This window comes from Corvus cornix, chromosome 2 (genome assembly GCF_000738735.6).
Source record: "Corvus cornix cornix isolate S_Up_H32 chromosome 2, ASM73873v5, whole genome shotgun sequence".
NCBI lineage: Eukaryota > Metazoa > Chordata > Aves > Passeriformes > Corvidae > Corvus > Corvus cornix.
In genome coordinates, this window is record NC_046333.1 from 138,301,093 (window position 1) to 138,323,121 (window position 22,029).

Here is a 22,029-nt window from a genome sequence, read left to right on the forward strand (position 1 = left end):
TGCAGGCAGGCCTGGAAGACACCTGGCAGCAGGCAGCCTTGAAAATCCTTGGCAAAGTTATACACTGGTCGGCTCCCCCGCTGCTTAGAGGCCGTCTTGTGGGAATAGGGCGTGAATCTTTGCAATGTAGATATAAGTTAGTGAAAGTAAACAATAAAGCAGAGAACGATACTCAAATTGTATCGGTGTTTGTGTCATTACTCTGGCTGGCTCCCCTGCACTCGGGACCCCCCCCGCTAAACCTGGTGCCCAAACAGGGACCCGAGTGATTTTTTTCACTTAAATGTGGTGTGTTTTTCGCTTAAATGTGGTTTCGCTTGAATGCGGCAAGACTGCGAATCATCACATCGGTGTTGGAGCCTGGGGAGCCGGAGCGGGAAGGGTCTCAAAGCCGAGTGAAGCTGGAGACCGGAGCTCGCGCGGCCGAGTGAGTCCCTGCAGGTAAGAAGCTATGGAGTACAAGGCAGGAACTCGCCTCCTAGCTAGTATCCTCTCTAAGAGAGGTGAGACTGTAAAAGATCGAGATCTTTATACCCTAATTACGTGGGCCCAGGAACAAGGATTTTTGAAATGCACTTCACTTTTGTTTTCAACCGAAGCATGGTGGGAAGTTGGGAACAAACTGTGGCTGTCCACGATTGAGGGTGGAAAGGAAGGTAAAGAAGCTAAAGCTCTTGGATTAACTTGGAGAGCCGTGACTAACACCCTCGCAGAAATGAAAGCAGAGAGGAAGGTGACCACGGTGGCCATGGAAGCCCTGGGGGGTGGCGGCCCCGAACAGGAAAGAGATGGGGGTCTTACAGAGCGGCAGCCAGAGACCAGGGCAGAGTCCAGGGTTGTGTGATTCTTTGGGCTGACTGCGGGTAGACTGATGAGGGGAACAGCAGCACCCGTCCTCTCGCTGTGGGAGCTGCTGGACCCGGCGGGGAAGGAAGTTACCCCTCCGAAGTCTGAGGGAGAAATGGCTGCAAAGGCGGAAGTGCAGGCTCCCGACCCTGGGGGCGGGGCGCAGGCGAGCAGAGGAGAAAAGAGCGGTCCTAGCTCCCGGCCGAAAATGGCAGCGCGCCACCTCCCTCTGCCGGACAGCAGATCATCGTCCGACAGTGAAGCAGCCTCTACGGCTTTGTCGCCTGCAGAGACAGCGCCAGCCAGGGCTGCCAGGGGTCAGCCCCAAGAGGAGGAGAACCACCGAGAGATGATGCATGAAGTAATCAAGAAGCTTTCTGAATTGTCTACGCGTCAGGACATGCTGGAATCTAAGGCTTGCGAAACCACACCATCAGCACCGTGGCGTCCTGTGGACCCACCGGTCAAGATAGCCACCAGAACTCCTACGTTCCTGTCAGGAGAACCAGGCACAGTGCCTATGGCCCCTCCCTTCCTGCAAGAGGAGGTGCAGCCATCGCCTCCATCAGCCCCAATGGTGAGGATTGACCCATTGCGAAGGAGATGGAATGGAGTTATCTGTGATGCTATCATTGAAGGAGACTCGCACGCCGTAGATGCCCGGGCCTGCCCTGGGGGATACAGGGGGACACTGCAAAGTGGGAACCCCATGACTAGAAGCTCTTGCAGCAAGCAAAGCAAATGGTCACCACACATGGCTTACGGTCCGAAGCTACACAGAGCATCCTGCAGTGTATCTTTACAGCAGATGTCCTGTGTCCTAATGATTGCATCAGCATTGCACAATTGTTGTTAACCCCTTCACAGTTCCTGCTCTGGGAGCTAATGTTAGAAAGTGGGTGGTATACGTGCCCGCCTTGTGCGGACTGTGATCAAAGGCAGAATCAAGGAAGGGAGTTGCGTAAATTCTTGGGTATAGCACCAGACACAGAGGTAGAGTGGGGAATTGTTTTGACTGTCTTGAGACAAGGGCATTGGCGGACATCTTCGATCGGCTGTCTGCCCATTTAGATCAAGTGAAGGCAGTACGGAGTGTGGCAGTGTTAGGGCGAGAGTATAGCACACAGGTTCGTGTCCCGCGGCAGCATGTGGTGGCCCCTGAGAGCTGGGCAGCGACCAAGCAGCTCTGGGCCTGCAAACATTCTGAGAGGTTTGCTTCTCGTAAGCATCCTAACCGGGTCCCGCACAATGTTGACAGCAATCCAAAAGAGACAACACATGTGGGTCACCCTACCTGATTTAACGGGGCAAGACTCCATGTGTCTGAGCCTGGCCACACCAGGGGACCCATTTTGCACCTGTTTAATCAGGGTCCCATATTTTAACCCACAAGACTTCCGAGGCACGAGCTAAACATAACTTCATAGATGCTTGACAAGCTAAGCGCAGATGTTACTAGTGTTAGGCATGCAGTATTACAAAATAGGGCAGCCATTAATTTTCTACTATTAGCCCATGGCCACGGCTGTGAAGATTTCCAGGGTATGTGCTGTATGAATCTTTCTGACCACTCTGTCTCAATTCACAAGCACCTCTCTGACCTCCAGAGGGGCCTGCACAGCCTTCGGGAGACAGACGACCCTATTGGAGATTGGCTTAAGGGTCTGGGTATCACCAGATGGCTGCGTAGCTTGGTAGTAGAAGGCTGCCGATTGCTTTTTGTAGTTATATTAGGTTTAATAGTATTTGGGTGTACTTCTTCTTGCATTAAACCGGGGCTGCGAAAGATCATCGACCAGGTCTGGGTTGCCCAAAAAGAAAACGGGGGATGTGTAGAGGGATTCCTTGTGGAACGGGGGCATATGATACCCCAGGACAGTCTGGCCAACCCAGGGTTTCTGAGGAAGAACCCCTGAACTGGCCTCAGGCTGCAGGCAGGCCTGGAAGACACCTGGCAGCAGGCAGCCTTGAAAATCCTTGGCAAAGTTATACACTGGTCGGCTCCCCCGCTGCTTAGAGGCCGTCTCGTGGGAATAGGGCGTGAATCTTTGCAAAGTAGATATAAGTTAGTGAAAGTAAACAATAAAGTGGAGAACGATGCTCAAATCGTATCAGTGTTTGTGTCTTTACTCTGGCTGGCTCCCCTGCACTCAGGACCGCCCCCCCGCTAAACTGGGCATCTGGCAGCCGATATTAACACACCATAGAATGGTACCATGAGCCTTTGAAGGAGTCCCTTCACAGAAAAGAGGGAAACAAACAAACAAACTACTACTAGCTCTATTTCCCAGTCTAGTTTCACAAAAAAAGATATATATTGAGCAGAACAATATCCTGTAAAGATCACTCGCAAGAGCAACCAAGTGAACTCAACCATGGAGAAAAGTGACAAGTCTCTGTGCCAAAACATCATCAAACAAAAAAGACTGAAGCATCTCAAATGCTCACAGTGCAAGCACTGGAAATTGTGTATCAAAGTCTCTTATTCATATGCCTATATCTTTTTAAAAGTTCTAGTTTTGGTGTGCATATTCATGGTAAGTAAAATAAGAGGAAATGTTTGCATTCAAAATTGGTGGGAGACATAACTGAGACCCAATTTAGGAACTTATAGAAAGCCAAACAGGACTAAAACTCAAATTTAACATTTAATTTTATCAAAAGTTCTATCAAAAGGTGGAATTAATAGCTGAAATACAGGCAACGGCTAGAATCTAATATTGCTAATGGCTCAAAGAGAAATAATTGCTTTTGTTTCAGCTATTGCAGTAACCACAATCTCAACCATTCCCTATGGGTAGATCATATTTTCAGAATGTGAAACATCACTCCTATAGTCACAGACATGGCAGGAAAAAAATTTACAATAATTAAGATAATGAACCTGTCCTCCTTCCGTAATGAAGAGCTATAGCAAAATTTTGGGATGGAATGACAAGCCATTTATCGCTCTACAACGGCACATACCTCCTGACTCCAAATTTTCTTATTCACAAATTTATTCTGTTCCCTCACAGCCAAACCTGTTAACTTCCCATTATAGGAATAGCTGGATTCCCTTCTATACTCTTATTCTGCTGAGAGAATCTCCCCTCTGTCCACATATATTTCTAGGATTTTTTAACTATAGTATATATGTAACTCAGATATTTTAACTGGATCAAAACGTACATTAACAATATGGAAGACTAGTGTAGCCAACACTACAAAGAAGTTTGTTGTGTTATGAACAGAACTGAAATATATTTACACTTTCTAGTTTCATGTAAGATAAAAATGCATTATCTATTATTGATAAATACAACAGTAACCTTTTTAATCTGCATGAATGGAGAACAAAATTATGGTTAAAATATATAGTTTAGAGTGAGCTTAAGTACGCTCATACTTTCTAATCATGTCACTGATTGCAACACCCACAGTACAGCTTCACACTAGGCTTAGGAAAAGCCAAGTTTGAGGCATTTGCTTGCAAAAAGAGGTACAGTGTGGTTTGTTCCAACAGCCTGACCAAAAGAAACTTCATAAAATGAGGTTTTCAATTCATGCTGATGCACCCTGCCTGCATGAGATTCATACTGTTAACCTGATTAAATATGGATGGCAACTGAGTTTAGGCTTAACAGCAAGCTTAGGATATGTTCCACTGACAGTTTTGACATGGTTAACAAAATAACACAGCTGTGGAGAATTAAACGTAAATACTCAGCACTTTCCCAAATTTGTTTTGCTTATTTCTGGCTTGGCCTAAAAGCAAAAAAACCTCAGAAATTAAAAGATTCATTTTTTTGCAGGAAGAAAACAGCAACTTAATGACATGAGGAAGGAGGAAGGGAAAAATGGAATATAAAAACATAGTGAAAAAAGACTATTTTAATACAAAGTAATTAAATGAGAACCATATTTAATATTATTTCAGTAATAGTTGCAAGTTATTCCCTCAGTATCATTCTCCAGACTTGCAGAAAATGTCATGTGAGGGGTTTCCCAGATACTTTGAATTATTTCAACAGTTTCTTAAAAAGTAAAGGACTACAGCAATTGGAAAGAGATGTTAAACATTTTCAGTAAGCTCTGCCACTGCAACAAAATTCAGATTACAGATTTCCTAACAGATAATTGACATCCACAAAAAACCCCAAGAAACCAAATGAACAAATAAACTCCAAACCCTAAAAAACCCTAGCAAAAATAATACTTAAAAAAACCCTTAAAGCCAAAATCAAAAGTCAGCTACCTCCCAGCTCTCAGGCATGTCATTCTAGACTTCAAAATTATTTCCAAATGTAATAGATAACGTATAAGAATGTGAACACTGTCAAACTTACAAAAACCTATATTCTAAAGCATGCATTTTAAAGACTATATTTATGCAAGCAGTAAGAAGACTTTTATGCTTGAAATACACTCAATATAAAACTTAGAACATGATGGTGACAAATGAAAGATAACATACATGTAAAATTTATTTTTTTTAAATTCCTGTCATATAAAATTAACAGACCAGGACCTAGATTTCTAATCCATCTAAATTTAGCAGTCAGCTCACATATTTAATTTCTTCTTACAATTCTGAAAAAAAACCAAAAAAACCAGCTTGACTTTTTTTTTTAAGGAACCCTTTTGCTTATTTTTCTCCTTCTTGATGCTTGGTAATGAATGATATGTGGTGTGAATCTGGCTGAGTTCTGTCAGAAAGTCTGTCATTCTACCACTGACATTTTCCACAGTGTTTCTGTCACTGTGGATTAGAAAAAAATCAGCAAGTATAATTCATAAAACTTGAACTCTGGTTAACTCTAGCCCTAATTCAGATTTCACTGGTATTTTAGCCTGGCATGTAATTTAAAATTCATCATTTTGTAGTCCTTCCTTCCTTTTTTTTTTTGGTATAAAACAATGAAAGGAGAAGAGGTTTTAATTTTTTAGGAGAAAAGAAGTACAAAAAAATGCACGGGGGAGGAAATGGGAATTAAATCTTGAAAATACAAAGATTTGCTACTCAAAGTGTAAACATAAAATTATCCCATTACTTAACATCAGAATAAATTACTGGCAATGCATAGCATGGTCCAGAACCCAACTGATGAGTTTATACAATATCCCACAAGACATTCAGGTATCATTTGCCTTACTAGATGTGAGAGATTTAATGAAATGGAGTCCAAACTGAGAAATCCTTGTTCTCGTTTCTGTGCAGATATTCACAAGAACGTTTTCAAGGGACCCAAGGATTTAACAATATATGCGTCACTGTTGAGGACAAGTAAAGAATTTTAAATTTTGTTGCATCTTCAGAGCTCCACATAAAAGCATGATTTTCTTGAATGTTCTTTCAGGTAGGTCCCTGGAACTATAGCTTTGCTATTTTTGATCAAAAAAGCTCTAGTTGATTCCAGACTAGCCATGGATATAAGTGACAACAATCACTTCAGTAGTGTGTATAAAACACTATATGGAAACCATGTTAAGACAATCCAGAAATGGGGAAACAGTCCATGAATTACCTCCATCATATATTGTTGAAGAAGCCTTACACGTGCAGGTACTGATCCTCACTGAGAATTTCAACCAGCCCTCCTAAGAGGGCAACAAAGCAAGGTATGAGCCATCAGGGAGGTTTAAAGAACATGTTGGTGTGATGCCATACAGGCAGTCACAGATATTTCACTGTTGTAAAGTTAGGTATCAATTGCCCACACTTCTTCCTCCACTAATCACCATTCAGAACTTTGTACATCAGAGATTATAATTATTCTAATCATAATATTAATAATTGAAAAAATTAGTTGTTTTCTCTTAAACAGATCAACTCCAGAGAACAAGATCCTGATATAAGAATAAGAATGCAAAAAACATTCACAAGAACAATGGAAATGTGGCCATCTCACTGATAACATCAGATGTGTCAGTGCACCTTCATCAATGAGTTTTACTTTTTACTCCATCCACATGACCTTCCTTTCACAAACAATTTTTATTCTACTTTTCAATAGTAAGCTCATTGTCATCTCTGTCCATGTTTGAGGTTTTTAATTATGGGCCTACTCCACTGTCGACAAGGCTTGGGCATGAAAAGTATATCTGATTAACTGTATGAGGCAAGAGACAACTATAATGCAGTACAAAACTAAGGAGGCAGATAACTGACTGGGGAATATTTCTTTCATCTATATGGTGCTGTTATCAAACTTATTTCTGAATTCAATTAGGGAGAAAATTAGCTAGATTCAGTCCTGGATAAAGCCATTTACACTAGAATTAAAGAGCCTTTCAGGGTCTTTCATTTATTGCGTTCTCCCTTAAAAATTCTCAATTTCTGAGCTATTTTGTTGCAAAAGATGCAAGAAGTAGCAGCTCTGAACTAGCAGGATCAGTAAGTCCTGGTGGTCCTCAATGCTGTGGTATAAAACATTGTAAATATTGCCATGGTATAATGAATACTATCACATTATTTGTTGTAGTCATTATAAATAATTCTTAACGGAAAATCTTCATTTATACATCTGTGAGGTTTTTGACTTCAAGGCACAAACCATCATTAAAATCTACATTCAACATACAATCTTCACTTAGAGCAACAACAAAAAAACCCCCAACTAAACAAAAAAGAAGGAAAAAGTTCCCGACATCAAATCCACAAATAACATCATCACAACACAGAACAAAAGAACAAATTACAAAAAATCCACCCCTGGACCCTTCACTTCAATTATGATACGAGTTCTCCACTATTGTTCTACTTCATAAACCAGTTTAATACTTCTTTTGCCCATTATTTCTCCCAATTAGTATGCCTTCTAGCAGTCATGCAAGGACAGAAGTATTGTGTTCAGAACACTAAGGCAACACTAGCATGAAACAAAACTAAACACATTAAACCACTGATGATATAATCAAAGATTTTATACATGCAAGTTTCTCAATATATCATAAAAAGAAGTTGATCTAACTCATAAAACGATCTCATTTTCTTTTAACCTCAACAAGTTTAGGTTCTTCTAATCAATGCTAGACACCTTTGCTGAAAACTATAAACAGATCTGAATGTTGTTCCAGATAACATTGTAAACCTTTTATCTATTCCTTAGTTTAAAAACTCCATAATTCCTGTGTATCTGCATTTCATTGCAATATCAAAGAGTTATAATTATTCCAACCAATACCAAGCAAAGAACAGTACTTTCTGGGCAATGTTAAAGCTATTATAATATAGGTCCTAGCACTAAAATCTATCTGTGATGAATCTAACTCAGAGTATAGAAATTTCAGTGGTATATTACAGAAATTCAGAAAAGAGTGTCCAACTTATGCTTTGAAATAAAATTACTTGCTTAAGCTAACATTACTTCTTTGCACTTATTACTGGTATAATGTTAATGTACCATCAACAAATGGGGATTCCTGGTTTTGGCCTTATCTAAAAGTTCATATTTAATTTTAAATAAGTGACTTGTTTTTAATTATTGTTTTCACTCTTGCACTATATCTTCACAGTATTTAAATAAATGAGGAGACAGATAAATACGCAAGGTGTGGTAATTTAACTTTGGCTGGCTGTCAGATGCTCACCAAATCACTTTATCACTACCCCTCAGCAGGACAGAATGAGAAAACAGGACAAAAAAGCCCATGAGTCAAGATAAGGACAGGGAGATTGCTCACTAATTACTGTCATGGGCAAAACAAACTCAATTTAGGGAAAAATAATTTTATTTACTGACAATTAAAAATTGAGTAGGAAAGTGACAAAAAACTAAACCCACCACCGTCCCAACACCTTTCTTCATGGGCTCAAATTCACTTTTTTGTTCCTCACTCTTCTGCCCCCTCCTCTCTCCCAAAGTGGCAAAGGGGAACAAGAAATGAGGACTGCAGTCAGTTTGTAACACTTCATCTGTGCTGTTCCTTCCTCCTCGTGCTCTTTCCCTGCTCCAGAGTCACAGCCCTCCCACAGGAAATAGTTCTTTACACCCTTCTCCAACATGGATCTCTCCCACAATCTGCAGTTCTTCAAAATCTGTTTCAGTATGGTCCTCCCATGGGGTCACAGGTCCTGCCAGAAACCTGTTTCCCCTTGGGTTTTCCACAGGGTCACAGCTTCCTTTAGGCACACCCACCTCTTCAGACACAGGTCCTACACAGACCACAAGTGGATCTCTGTTCCACCATGGACCTCTATGAGCTGTAGGGGACAACCTGCATCAGTGGCACTCTGCAGAGGTTCCAGGGGAATCCCTGCTCCAGCACCTGGAGTACCTTCTTCCACTCCTTCTGCTCTCCCTGTGGCGTCTGTGGGGTTATTTCTCTCAGGTATTCTCATTCATCTCCATCTGCTGTTGTACAGTGTTTTTTGCCCTTACTTATAAGTTATCACAGAGGTGCCATGAGCTTGCCTGATTTGCTCAGCTGTGTCCTGTAGTGGGTCTGTTTTGGAGCCAGCTAGACCTGTCTCAGTCTGATATGGGGGCAACTTCTGATCTCTTCCTAGAGAAGTCACCCCTACAGCCATCCCTGCTACTGAAACCTTAGCTTGTAAATAAACTCAAAACACATATACTAATCAAATCAAACTGAAGCATGCATACACTGAAGTATTTTACTGAACCAGCAGAGGTTAAACCTATGAGTTTTGATCCATTCCCAAGTATTAAAACTGTGTATGCTTATATGGTGTTATCATTCAGGTACTAGAACAGTTTTCATGTTATGGTCATATGCTATTTTGCAGTATTTACAGTTTCAGAAAAAAAAAAATCAGTGTACAATAACACTTAAGGACATTTTATTTGATCTATAGCAGTCATGACCTCTGACTAAAGAGATGGTCAATTTTACTTTCATTAGAATTGGAATTTTTATATACGGAATAACTTGTTCTTTCAAGTATTTTGAGAGAAAGGAAGACAACTGCACTTGCCCAGTACAAGCAAGATATGCAGCTACTGAAAAGAGTCCAGTGAAGGGGCACTAAGAGGATTGGAACTTCTTTCATACAAGGTTGAGACAGCTGGGCTTGCTTACCCTAAAGAAGAAGAGGATCACTGAATCTCAACATCTATAAACTCCTAATGGGAGGATGTAAAGAAGATGAAACCAATCCAGTGGTGCCCAGTGACAGGACTGAAGGCAATGGGCACAGACTAAAACACAGGAAGTTCTTTCTGAACATCAGGAAACAATTTTTCCCTGTGAGGGTAACTGAGCACTAGCCCAGAGAGGTTATGGAGTCACCATCTTCTGAGATATTCAAAGACTGTCTGGACAGCTGCCTCTAGGTGACTCTGCTTGAGCAGTGGAGTTCCACTACAGAATTTCTGGAGGTTCGTTCCAACCTCAATCATTCTGTAACTGTTAACCACACTGACAGCCAGAGACAAAGCATTTGTTCATTTAATTTTCTGCAGTTCTTTAAATGCAGAAACTGGAAATTTGTAAGGAAAATAATACTGAGGAATAATGATTTTGAATATTCTTGTAAAAATATTTTTGGTAAAAATGAAGTTCTGAGGTTTTGAAAATAACACTGCATCACCACCTTGTGAACTGGCAGGGAGGAAGGAGGATGGCATCATTAAGACATGAATACCACCAGCAGAGTGTAATCCTTAACAATCTCTAAGTTATTAATATCTTAATCTTGCTGGCACCTGTGACTTGCCAGTGCATACAGACCAGTTTGTGAGCTTAAAGTTTTGGTCCTACCATTGGTAGAATGTCTAAAATCTTATTTGGTTTTTTTTGGTTTTTTGGTTTTTTTTTGTTATGTAGACATGCCCTTGGTGCATTTAAGAAATAAAACCATATAATGCAAAATATGTCCATATGGCTCTTAAATTCATTCAACTGCTCAGTGGAGATTTTCAGGCCATTTAGAGAACTTGTTCAAAGTGAAGTAGCTGTCTTTCATTTCCTCAAATAGTAAGATACTAAATTCTATCAGCTGGCACATTTGAAAAAACTTTCAGAAACTCTAGATGTGTACACAGATTTAATCTTGCTCACAAATAGTTTTAATTAAAGAAATAAAAATATGAAAATTCTTTGGAATGAGTAATGGATCTTAACTATTACTTTTGAACTTTCTGCCCATCTGTGGAACAGAGATTGCATCATTTTTCAAGGACTCTTGATACTTTTTTAATGATCTATAAATTGGATAAATTGGATTAGCAGTCCTTGGGACAAGGATCAAACAAACAGACAACCTCCCCCCCAACACATTTATAATCTTTATTATCAAATTCTAATCAGTTGTATAAATATCCTCTTTTCTTCTACCAAAGTGGAACATAAGGATGCCTTCCACACAGGACTTTGTAAAATTAGAGTGAGAAATACATCAGTGTAGCTAAATGGTTTTTGAAATGTAGTCAGGTTTTCACTGCGTCCTCTGATGAACTCAGGTGCAAAGGAGTGGGCCTTCTAGGCCTGTCTGATCAGTTAATGGAGTGTGATGCAGATGACAATATAAAACAGAAATTAGAGGTAGAATATATCCCTGTACCAGCAAACCCAGATGTTGGTAGTCTTTTATAAGACATTCCTGATCTGCACAGCTAATTTGTGTTCTATTACATCTAAACAAGTCCATTACACTCTGTTCAGACAAAATGATACACCTGGAAATAGAATACAGCCATTGCTGCCAGGTGTCTAGTTCTTGAAATTAAAGACAACTGGTGTCGTAACTTAGCTTTACTGCTCTACTTTGACTCATCTGGCATTATCAGAACTGTCAGTACTTTTGCTTTAAAGTGTAGGCATAAAGTATATGGGATTTTAATACAGTGGTTCAGACAATAAAATAAACATCTTCAGGATAGTTCCTCATGAAGGGAAAGTGAATTCAAGAACTTCAGTGATTTCCCACACAGTCGAAGGCCAAACATGATATAAACAGTCTTATACACAAAGCAGCTCTTCTGGTTGTAACAAAATACTAGTGGACCCATGACATTGCCTCATACCATTGGATAGTTGCTTCTGGGAATTAATTTAGAGAACCACATAAAAACATGATAGCATCTACTTGGCATACAAAAAGTAAAACAATCTTAGGGAAAACATGAGGTTTTATCACCTGTCCACACTCATCTGATATCAGACATTTCTTAAAAATGTCTGAAATGCACCTAGTACAAAAGCTGGACTGTAGAGATAAATCATATTAGTGAAAAATGTTATGGTCTACGTGTGCTTTTGTTTGGTTGGTTTAGGGGTTTTTTTTTAGAGGGGGAGGGTGGGGGGTTTTTGGGTTGTGGTTTGTTTTTTTTTTTAAAGCAAAGCCAGACTACTAAACTTACCTTATTAGTATTGATAGCTGTGATGACCCACACACATTGAGCATTGCTGTCATACTGAAATGGAAAATTGGGTGATGTGAAAGTGCCTCCAGGTCCCTGAAGATTGGATCCACAAGTTTTGACTGCAAAAAGAAAGTTCACCTTTTAATTCACACAGAAAATGCATGTAGCAGATTCATAAACCAATCTCTAACTTACTCTAATCAAGATGTAAAGAATTAAAATACCATTGAACAAAAATAGAATCACCTCTTACAAGAGAATAGAACATTCATGTTTAGTTATTCTGAAAAAATTAAATAGACCTTCTCTTGTGTCTAAGCTTATAATCTTAAAAAAAATTTAAAGTATTTGGAGAAAAAAGAACAACTGCAGTAAGCGGAACTGCCCTATTTATTTTTAAAATACTTCAAGGACTAACTTATCCCACCATCATTAAGGTCTTGAAAGACAAATTTAAATAATAGGAAAAAAAAGATCACTTTTATCACTGTGCATATGTGCTTTTTTGGTGCATATTTGTTGGTGTGTGGCATGTCAGCATTTCTTTCTCCTATAACCTCTGTACAAGCCATTAAACCAATGGCCGAAGCACCAAAAAGGTTAAAGGAAACCTGTAAAAGTTAGATTAGCACAAAACAATGTTATCTATTTCTAAAGACTACACAGGATATTTATTTTCAAATCAAAGTCTGTATGGTTATTTACAATAGCATGTCAAATATAAACCAAATATTCTTATTTACATAGCTTGCATCTCTATCACAATACAAAGGATATAAACTGTGTCCTGTGTGCTTGCAAATGACACTCTTAAGGCACTAAATTCCTAGTCTGTTGAAGTCACTAACACTTTCATTGTTCTTTCCTTGATATTCAGATCTTTGCTGATTGCTCTATTGATATACTTTTTCTGTATGAAGATGTAAAACTGACAAGCAACCTCAAGTAAATATGAGCCTATCCTATTTCCCCAGTGGTTATTATGACACCACATAAACAGCAAAAGGTAAAGAACTATTTCTTCCACTGTATTCTGACAGATCATCTTGTGTAATTGAATAAATAAATTAAACTTAGATATGTGAAATAATCCTAGAGCTGCATTACGCTTTAACAAAGCATGTTTATTTGATCAATACTGAACACAGGAAGATTCAGCTGCTGCTGGATGAAGGCTTGTTCCTTCCCTCACATTAGCCTCTAGAAAGAATGTCACTTTTGTACCACCCTCAGAGAAACAATACTCTGGTGATGAGTTTGTTTGAAGTCACACCAGACACCTGGAAACAAGTAGAGAGTGGAGAGGTGAGAGGAAGGCTCCTCATTTAGGATCAGTAGCTGAAGACATTAAGGTCATGAGTGACACTAATGCCAAGCATGACTTTATATATTTAATATGAAATTGTATGACTCCTTGCAGCCTGTATCTATGTGTGGGAAGTAAGTCAGAAGGGGGAAAACAGTGAGTGTTCTAGACAATTTGCTGCTCCATCTGAGCATGTGAGTCCACCCTCTGGGGCAGAGTTGGGATGTAAAGCACAGCTGCAGAAGAGTTATGAGCTCTGTTTGCTGCCTTTTCTAGGTGTAGCCACATAGTGAAGGTCTCAAAGGAACCACGTCATTCTATAGTGGAATGAAATCTAAGTCTTTGACCTCCAAGGTCTGTTATTCATACTAATTTGAAATATTCCTAACAGACACTTGCTTTTAGCACTGTAAGTTTGAAATACAGAAAAAAAATATTGTATTTATGACAATTTCTGTGTATTTGTGCACACTAATATTTTCATTACACGTATTAATATCTGATATGTACCTATACACTAATACCTTCATTCCTTGATTCAGTTATTCATCATATTACTTGCCACTGTATTAAGTCGAATATATTATTATAATTATATTATTATAATATATTAATATATTTTAATATATCAAATATATTCAGTAAAATTCCTTTGTGTTTTTCTTCTCTTACTGAATTTCTTGCCCTTTATCCATTTGCTCAGAGTCAAAACCAGTTGAAGACTTACTTCTCCACTACTTATCTATTATAAATTCAAGAATTTCTCATCTGTTTGTAAAATGGGTAATGAAGAAACTTCATGAACTACTGATTTTATATGAAATCACTGCAATTTTGATATCCATCTTGATAAGCCCTAATATTTAGCATGTGATAGGTTTTCATCCACTCCTTATGAAGCAAAATTCATAATGTAAGCTGCCTAGTTAAACAAGCATACTGAAATACAAAGTTCATGTTAAACAAAACAGCATAGGTAAATCCTTTTTAACTAAGAAACTGGAACACTAGGATTAAAATTTCAGGTATTTACAAAATATTTAATAGGATTCCCTATCAAACAATGGATAGATGCAAAATGGAAAAATCACTGTGAGGGTAAGAATTTGTTTACCTTTACACACAGGTCTATGATCACTCCATGCAGCAAAAACTTCAGCTATCCTTTGACAGGTGATACTTTTGGAACCTTGTAGCACATAATCTTCATCGCAGGAGAACTGTACTGTTGCTCCCAAGCTAAAATCAAACAATGACATAAAAAGAAGCATTTTAAAAAAAATAGATAGCAGTCAATTTTTTCCATTCCTTTAGATATGACAGTCCTGACAAACGATACAAACATGTAATCCAGAAATTTCTACTCTCAGTAGTAAAAGGCTGAAAGCTATGTACTAGCCTAACTGTACACAACGTTCAGTCCCCTCTGGGCCTACTTTGGCTGCAGCTGGTTTACTTCTTTTAACTGTCATTTGGAGGTTAAGTGACTATTTATAACCTAACATAAGACCTCCATATATTAAAAATTTGACAAACCTGGACACTGTGTAACTAGAAGTAGTTATTTATGTAAATTGAAGCTAGGAAAGCATGTGAAAGCAATATAAGGGAATCACCTAAAAGAAAAGTCAAAAGGTCAACTACAAGACTGAAAAAGAAATCCCTATTATAAACATTTTATTCCTCCCAGTGAAGACCTCAGGACAGAAATGGTTTGCTGTGAATATCTCCCACCTCTGATTCTTCTTGAGGAAATCTGGAGTTTTGACATTAAAACTGGGGGGCATTGAAAGGGGGAGCACAATACCAGAGAGAAGGGCTAGATATGAATAATGTTTCTTGTATTTAAAAAGTAGAATAATATTAATAAGAGTTTCCTCTTATTAGTAAGAGAAACTATTAATATTAATAATAGGAGGAATATATTAATTTGGATTATTGTAAAAATACTAGAATAGCATTGTTTTATATTTTGATTAGTAGCTTAAGATTTTAATTAAGCTTGCAGTGAAATCTTAACTTCATAGAAGTGGTCTCTATACTCTTGCCAGTAACAAGATACTGAATGTAACATGTACTACTAGATAATGAAAGTTACAAGGTGAATATAAGGATTTTCTCATTTAACTGGCATATGTTTCTCAATTTAGTAGAAGAAAACAAAGTATTTCTAAAAACATATTTCTAGGTGTTTAGCTATGACTATTTCTGAAGTTATAATGCTGGCTTGAAAAGATTTTGTATCTTTTCGTATGAAAGTGACATCTGGTGTTGGAAACTTAGCACTGGACAAAGCAAGAAATAAGTCCAGAAAAACTTTTTTTGGTTTTTTTTTTGGTTGGTTTTTAAGTTTTTCTGAGGAGGACTGGGGGGTGAGGGAGGAGGAGGGCTGAGAAGTGGGGTCCAATTTGGAAAAGTTGAATAACTCAATACATAAATGTATATTCTTGAGATAATTCTTTTCCTTTAATATCATTATGGTTTCAAATCCTGATTACAGCTGAAAATAGCCAATACATCAGGTCTTTCTCTGACATCAGTATCTTACACTCCATAATTTCTATTTCCTGGGTTTAAAAGCTTGTCTGTCACAGCTGTAAAGTGTAAAATGTTTTACAAATACACATGGTTTACAAGATCTTGGCTACACTGTGAATACAGTGTTCTGGGTATTTTAAGATTAAATGTGCAGTAACTCCCTAAGAGTTTGTTATAGCAGCCTTCCTGCATAACACTCTAAGCCATGTAGTTACCTGACCCTCCTCAGATAGATGACATTTTCTTGTGTTTGATACATTATCTACTTGTAAAAAAAATGTTTTGTAGATCTTTCTAAGCAAAGTATCAATATTTACTTGGCTGGAATCTTCAAATCTGGGTTTGATCCCACAAAGTATGAAATTCATTTTTGCTAAAACACATACTAAAATTAATTTTTCTCTGCAGGGTTTGGCTTGCAAAGAACGAGCCCTGTTCTTCTTTCCATATAGATGGCCATTTTAGTCCTGCAATTTTTCAATTCACAAAGGCAGAGAGAAAAATAAAAAGTCTGAGCACACATTCCAAAGAATAACTTTTGTTAGGTTATCTATTCAAATGCATCTATGATGGAAAAAGCTACTAAAGAAGATTGATACTTAACAGAACACGAATTAACTTAAGGGAGTTAGAAATGTTAGATGTTTGAAAAGGAATGGTGTCAGCAAAAAATAGCTGATGGAATCTGGGAAGCACCTGGGCCTTACAGAGACACAGGTAATAAGAAATGAGGACATGAAAGATGATACAGTCACCTAAACAGACATCTCAGAAAAGGAGAATTTGATAGTGGATAACAGTGCTCTAAACCATTCCAAAACAGTTCCTGTTTGTGTAAGAATGTTTGTGAAAGAATGAGATAAAGAATAGTTGCAGAATTCACCAAAAAAGAAAGGGAGATATAAAAGTGAAAAACCAAAAAAAAAAAAGAAAAAGTAAACATAATGTAAAGGCCCTTACAATGTAAGGATATGCCACTGAGGAAAAAGAGCCACCAGGCAGATCATAGAGTTGGAGGATATTTCAAAACTGTGAAACACAAAGATTATCTATCACTAGTGTAAAAAATTATGCACAGCTGCTACAGGGACTATATGGTTACAAAAGTTCAAAAGGTAGCAATTGGGAAGACAAGAATATCTTTCTCAAGATCTATCTGCTTCAGAAAGCCATGTTGAGAAAATCTGAGCCTCTTTGATTATTAGAAAAAAAAAGGAACACTTGAAGAAAAATAACATGGAAATATATTTCCTTTAACTAACCATGGATTGATTTAAAGAGGAAATGCTGAGCAGGAAGTACACCACTTACAAATAGAATTTAACTCATGGTAAAAAAAGTGTAATGGGCAAAAAATCCCAGAGGTCTGAATGATTATGAAGACTGTACAAGTATGATAATTATTTCTATCACCTACAAAAGTATAAATAACACTTACATTATGAAGTCCACTTTACTGTCCAAATCAGTTTTGATATTAAACTGGTATTCAATAGTATATGACTGTAAGCATATGACTGGACTCAGAGTAAGACTGGATAATTTACAAAATCTATGACACATATGCTGTGTGAGTGAGACTTACTAAGGGCAATTAGATAAGCAGATGATAAAGTACCAGTCTAAGAAAGAAAATGGAAGAGTATGGGATCAGTTCCTATGGAGGATCAATTAAAAAGACAGAGAGCTTGTCAAGAAAATGTTAAGAAAATGCATCTCTTGGGAACTTAAAAGCATAGTCAAGATTACAATTTTTTAATATTTTGCTGTCATTATCTATGTATACACTCTTAAAAATGGAAACCCAGCAATTCTTACAAAATTGTCTAGTATCAGAGAATCACAGAATCATAGAATATTCTGAGTAGGAAAGTACCCACAAGGATCATGGAGTCCAACTCTTAAGTGAATGGTCCATACAATGATCAAAGGAGAGATCCTTCTTGTTTCTGATGATGATATTTTTTTTTCCAATACCTTTAACCTGTGACCTGGAAGATTTCAGTTTGAAATTCGTCTTTCTCTAAAAGAAGTTTGAAACTTGAGTACAAGAAGAGTATATACACCCTCTACGTACCTCCACTGGAGGGTGCATGAGGCACATGGGGTGAATATGATGAAGATTCAAAAAGGACATGCAAATTACCAGGAAATAATTATTAGCTCTAAGACAAAATGAAAAAAAGATAGGCCAAGGGTTAGGGTTAGGGTTTGTGTGGTGTGGTGACATAGCAGCAATTTCAGTAGGGCTTTAAGTTTTTATTTTTTATTTTCTTTTTCTTTGGCAGAATCCCAAATGATTTAAGCATCATGTTATAGGACAAAGGGAGATACTCGATAGGCTAAAATTGATTATATCTATTACATATCCAGAGGTACTGTAGGAGGACATGTGAGAGATCTGATCTCAGCCTTCTGGTATGTAAGAGAATTTAAAAAATTGTGGAGTGAGAAAATCAGATCATGGAAGCTGGTTTTAGGGGAACCTCTGAACTGTGGGCAGGTTTTATTTTAGAGAAATATTAGTTTAGAGAAAACTGGCAGAGTAGTCCATAAACAGATTGTGGGAACAAATGACCAAAAATCATGTGGAAAAATAAGGATGGTTTGATTTCCTGACTTATATTTGATCCAAACTGCTTACCAGATGAAGCCCCCTAAAAGTGTGAGTAGACTATATCTGCTTTGTAAATCTCAAGAGAAGTGAAGCATGATAGAGCTATGAAGTTGTTCATTGTTGTACACAATATAGATATACATCACCAAAAAAAGAAAAATCTCAAGGATAGCATGAAAATCTCAAAAAATTTCAGAAGCAGAATATATTCATAAAAATAATTGTCTGTGGATGCACTCAATGGCCAGATAGGTTCATTTAGGTCAGTATGCTAACACTGTAAGTGATGAAAAGCCAATGCTTAGAGAAAATCTTTAGAATACAGGAACCATTTATAGTTCATCTTCTGATCATTTATGGTTAATGAACTTTCTGAACTAGATCTATTATTTTAGAAATCCCTGAGTGACTAAATTAGACTTTTTCGATGAGAGCCTAGCTAAAGCTAAGACTGGTAAGGCATATTGGTAAGCAAAAGAGCTTCTTTGGGTATATTGGTCACAAAAGGAAGTTCATATACAATGTCGGTTCATTTGTAAATGGATGAAGCAATCTTGTAGTGCTGAAATACAATATGGAAAAGGCAGAAGCATTAAATGCCTTTCTGCATCAATTTCTACAGCAGATGTACTCCTAGGCTTCTGCATGTACCAGCATGATTTGTGAAGAAGAGTAACAACCAATACTAGGACATAACAGGTAAAAGGAAGTAGCTGTATTCAAGGGCAGGGGGCCAGATAGCTTTCACCAAAGGCTGCTTGTGGCAGCTGGTGAGCCTATGGAACAAAGAAAGTCCACTGGTAGGACTGTCCCTAAGTACAAAAGAACCTCCAGGTTAGGGTGACAAGAAAGGCTTTCCCCAGGTGCTTTGCTTTGCTATGTTAATGTACCCCAGTTCTGCTTTCCTGGTTGGCCATTGGCCTCTCCGCCCCTTTGTTACCTTATATGTCTCATGCTCTAGAAAGTTCTCCACTCTCTGTTCCCCCATTGGCCCTGCCCCATCGTCACTCCCTCAGCGTTCCCCATTGTCCCCCATGCCCTAGCCCTGCCTCTGTACTGCCCCCGTGCCCTCAGATCATTGGTGTCTGATGCTCGATCTGCTCCCGTATATAAACCTGGATCCTCCCGTGTTCTTTGACTTCATCCCTGGAACCCTTCACGAGTGCAGCTGCATTAAAATCCTCCCATGGAACCCCATACAAAGACCCTTCATGGCTCTTTGTCATCAACCCATTTACTGGAGCTATCCGTGTGTGTGTGCGTGCACACGTGAGTGAGTGTGCGGTGGCCCTGCCAAGCAGCTTTGCCTTGGAGATGCTTTTCGGAAGGCCGCAGCACCTCACTCCAGCACTGCCAAGCTGCAGTTCGTGACAGGTGCTGAAAAATCTGACTGAATCTCTGCAAGGTATCATCTATGAAAAACTATGATGAGATGTTCCTACTGATTTTAGAAAGGCTAACATTACATGAACTTTTAAAAAGGGCAAGGAGATACTAGGAATCTTACATTGATCTCTGGAAAGAACAGGAAATCAAGAACATGTACACAGATTTACCAAAGTTGAATTATATTTTATCAACTTGATTGTTTTCTATGACAGAGTGATTGGCTACATGGCCAAGTGGAAGATGTAACAGTGCTTAGTGTAACAGCGTTTAACATCAGCAAGGTTTCTGAGAACACCTTTTACAGCAGTGTGTTTTGAGAGCTGACAAAATATGCACTGAATAGATATATATTCAAAATTGTCCTGGCAGCTGTGCTTAAAGGGTAGGAATCAATGGCTTCAAATTCAGCTGGTGGACAGTAATAAGCTGAGCATTAGGAAATCAATATGGTGTCTGATGCTGTTTAATATTTTCATCCTCAGTCTTGATGGTGAGACAGAATTTATGCATCTATATATTTATGGATCATAATAAGTAGGAAAAGTAGCTGACACACTGAAGAGCAGACCTTCAATTCAGAAGCCTGACAGAGTCCAGCACTGGGCCAACAGAAATCTCGTGAAACTCAACAAGTAGAGGTACAATGTTCTGCAGTATTGATCAGTAATGTGTTCTCATCATGAATAAAACAAACTATATTTAACAGTACTAGAAGTGGTGGCAGCAGATCAAGTGAATTTATTACTCAGCTGGTGAAGCTATATCTGCAATATTAAGCCCAATATTTTGCCTCTCACTTCAAGAGAGAGACTGGTAAAAACTCAAGAGTTTGGAGGTTAGTCAGAGGCTTAAAGCACAGGATCTACAGTAAAAAGTTAAGGCATCTAGGCTTAATTAGTCTGACAAAGAGAAAGCTAAGGTACTATCTGATAGCAGAGCATAACTATTTCAGGAGCCATTACAAAGATAATGAAGCCAAGCTTTTCTAAATGTGTCAGATAATATACAAGGAACAGTTTAGAAGATTCAGATTTTACTTTACAAGAAATTTCCTTCAATAAAGCCACGCAGAGCTGGAACAGCATACTGAAACTCTTGTGAAATCTTCAATCTTGGGAGTTTTCAGGACTGGCTAAACAAAGCCACAGCTGATCAAGTCCTGCTTTGGGCAGGAGGATGGACTGGATGCCTTCTGGATTGGAAGGACCCTTCCAATCAATATTTCTATGATGCACATAAGCTGCTTAATTTGTCCTGAATTAATGTAAAGCTTTTGCATATCCAACATAGTGTGCTCAGGTAGTTCATAACTCCAAAAATGAATGCTTGACTTGTGTCTCTCAGTACTTTTATCTGCAAATTTCTATTTCTAATAGGACAATAAATGATTGCCATTAGGTTTGCATTTTCATAAAAAAACCCCAAACTTTGGATACATTTTTATTAGGAAAAAAGTATGAATAGATATTAAATAAGGAAGTTAGTATACAAATTTGACAAAACTTTAATCTTGTTTTTAAAGTTTTCATCATGTGCCTCAAGTTTGAGATTCTTCTTTAAACAACAGAAACTAAAAGCAGTAAGGAGTCCAAAATGAAGCTATAGAATCTCTAAAGGATGAGAAAGAGCAAGTTTAAACTTTTGAACATCATATGAAATTTATACTGAATAGTATTATTTTAATAGTTGGCATTTGTGTAGCAAACTACCTCATTTTAGGTTCTTTTCCTCCACTATTTGATAGGTTCTTTAAATTATTGTTGAAATAATCAATTATGCAAGGCATCAAAACCATCGTTCTGATGTATTAACCTATTCTGCTCATACTTGCAACTGAACAAATTTGAGGAGACCATTTTTAGCCATAGAAGAAAATGTACAGCCAGAAATAACTAAACATCAGCTCTTAAAGTCCATCTCTATCAAATTGCAAATTTATGATATATTTTAATGCCAGCATAAAGAAATAATCAGCATTTCAGCACATATATTATTTCTTCCACCGGCAGCAAAATAAACTAAAG

General features: G+C 38.1%; 1 protein-coding gene across 3 annotated transcripts in view; it reads right to left on the reverse strand.

Annotated features, from left to right (window-relative positions):
* CSMD3 (CUB and Sushi multiple domains 3) overlaps nt 1–22,029 on the reverse strand; it is a 613,513-nt gene that overhangs the window by 324,462 nt on the left and 267,022 nt on the right. For all 3 annotated transcript variants that reach the window (XM_010404839.4, XM_010404843.4, XM_010404841.4), the window contains 2 exons: nt 14,576–14,700; nt 12,153–12,274 (listed from right to left, as the gene is read on the reverse strand). In XM_010404839.4, the coding sequence (XP_010403141.2) occupies nt 12,153–12,274; nt 14,576–14,700 (247 nt within the window). The remainder of the gene's footprint in view (nt 1–12,152; nt 12,275–14,575; nt 14,701–22,029) is intronic.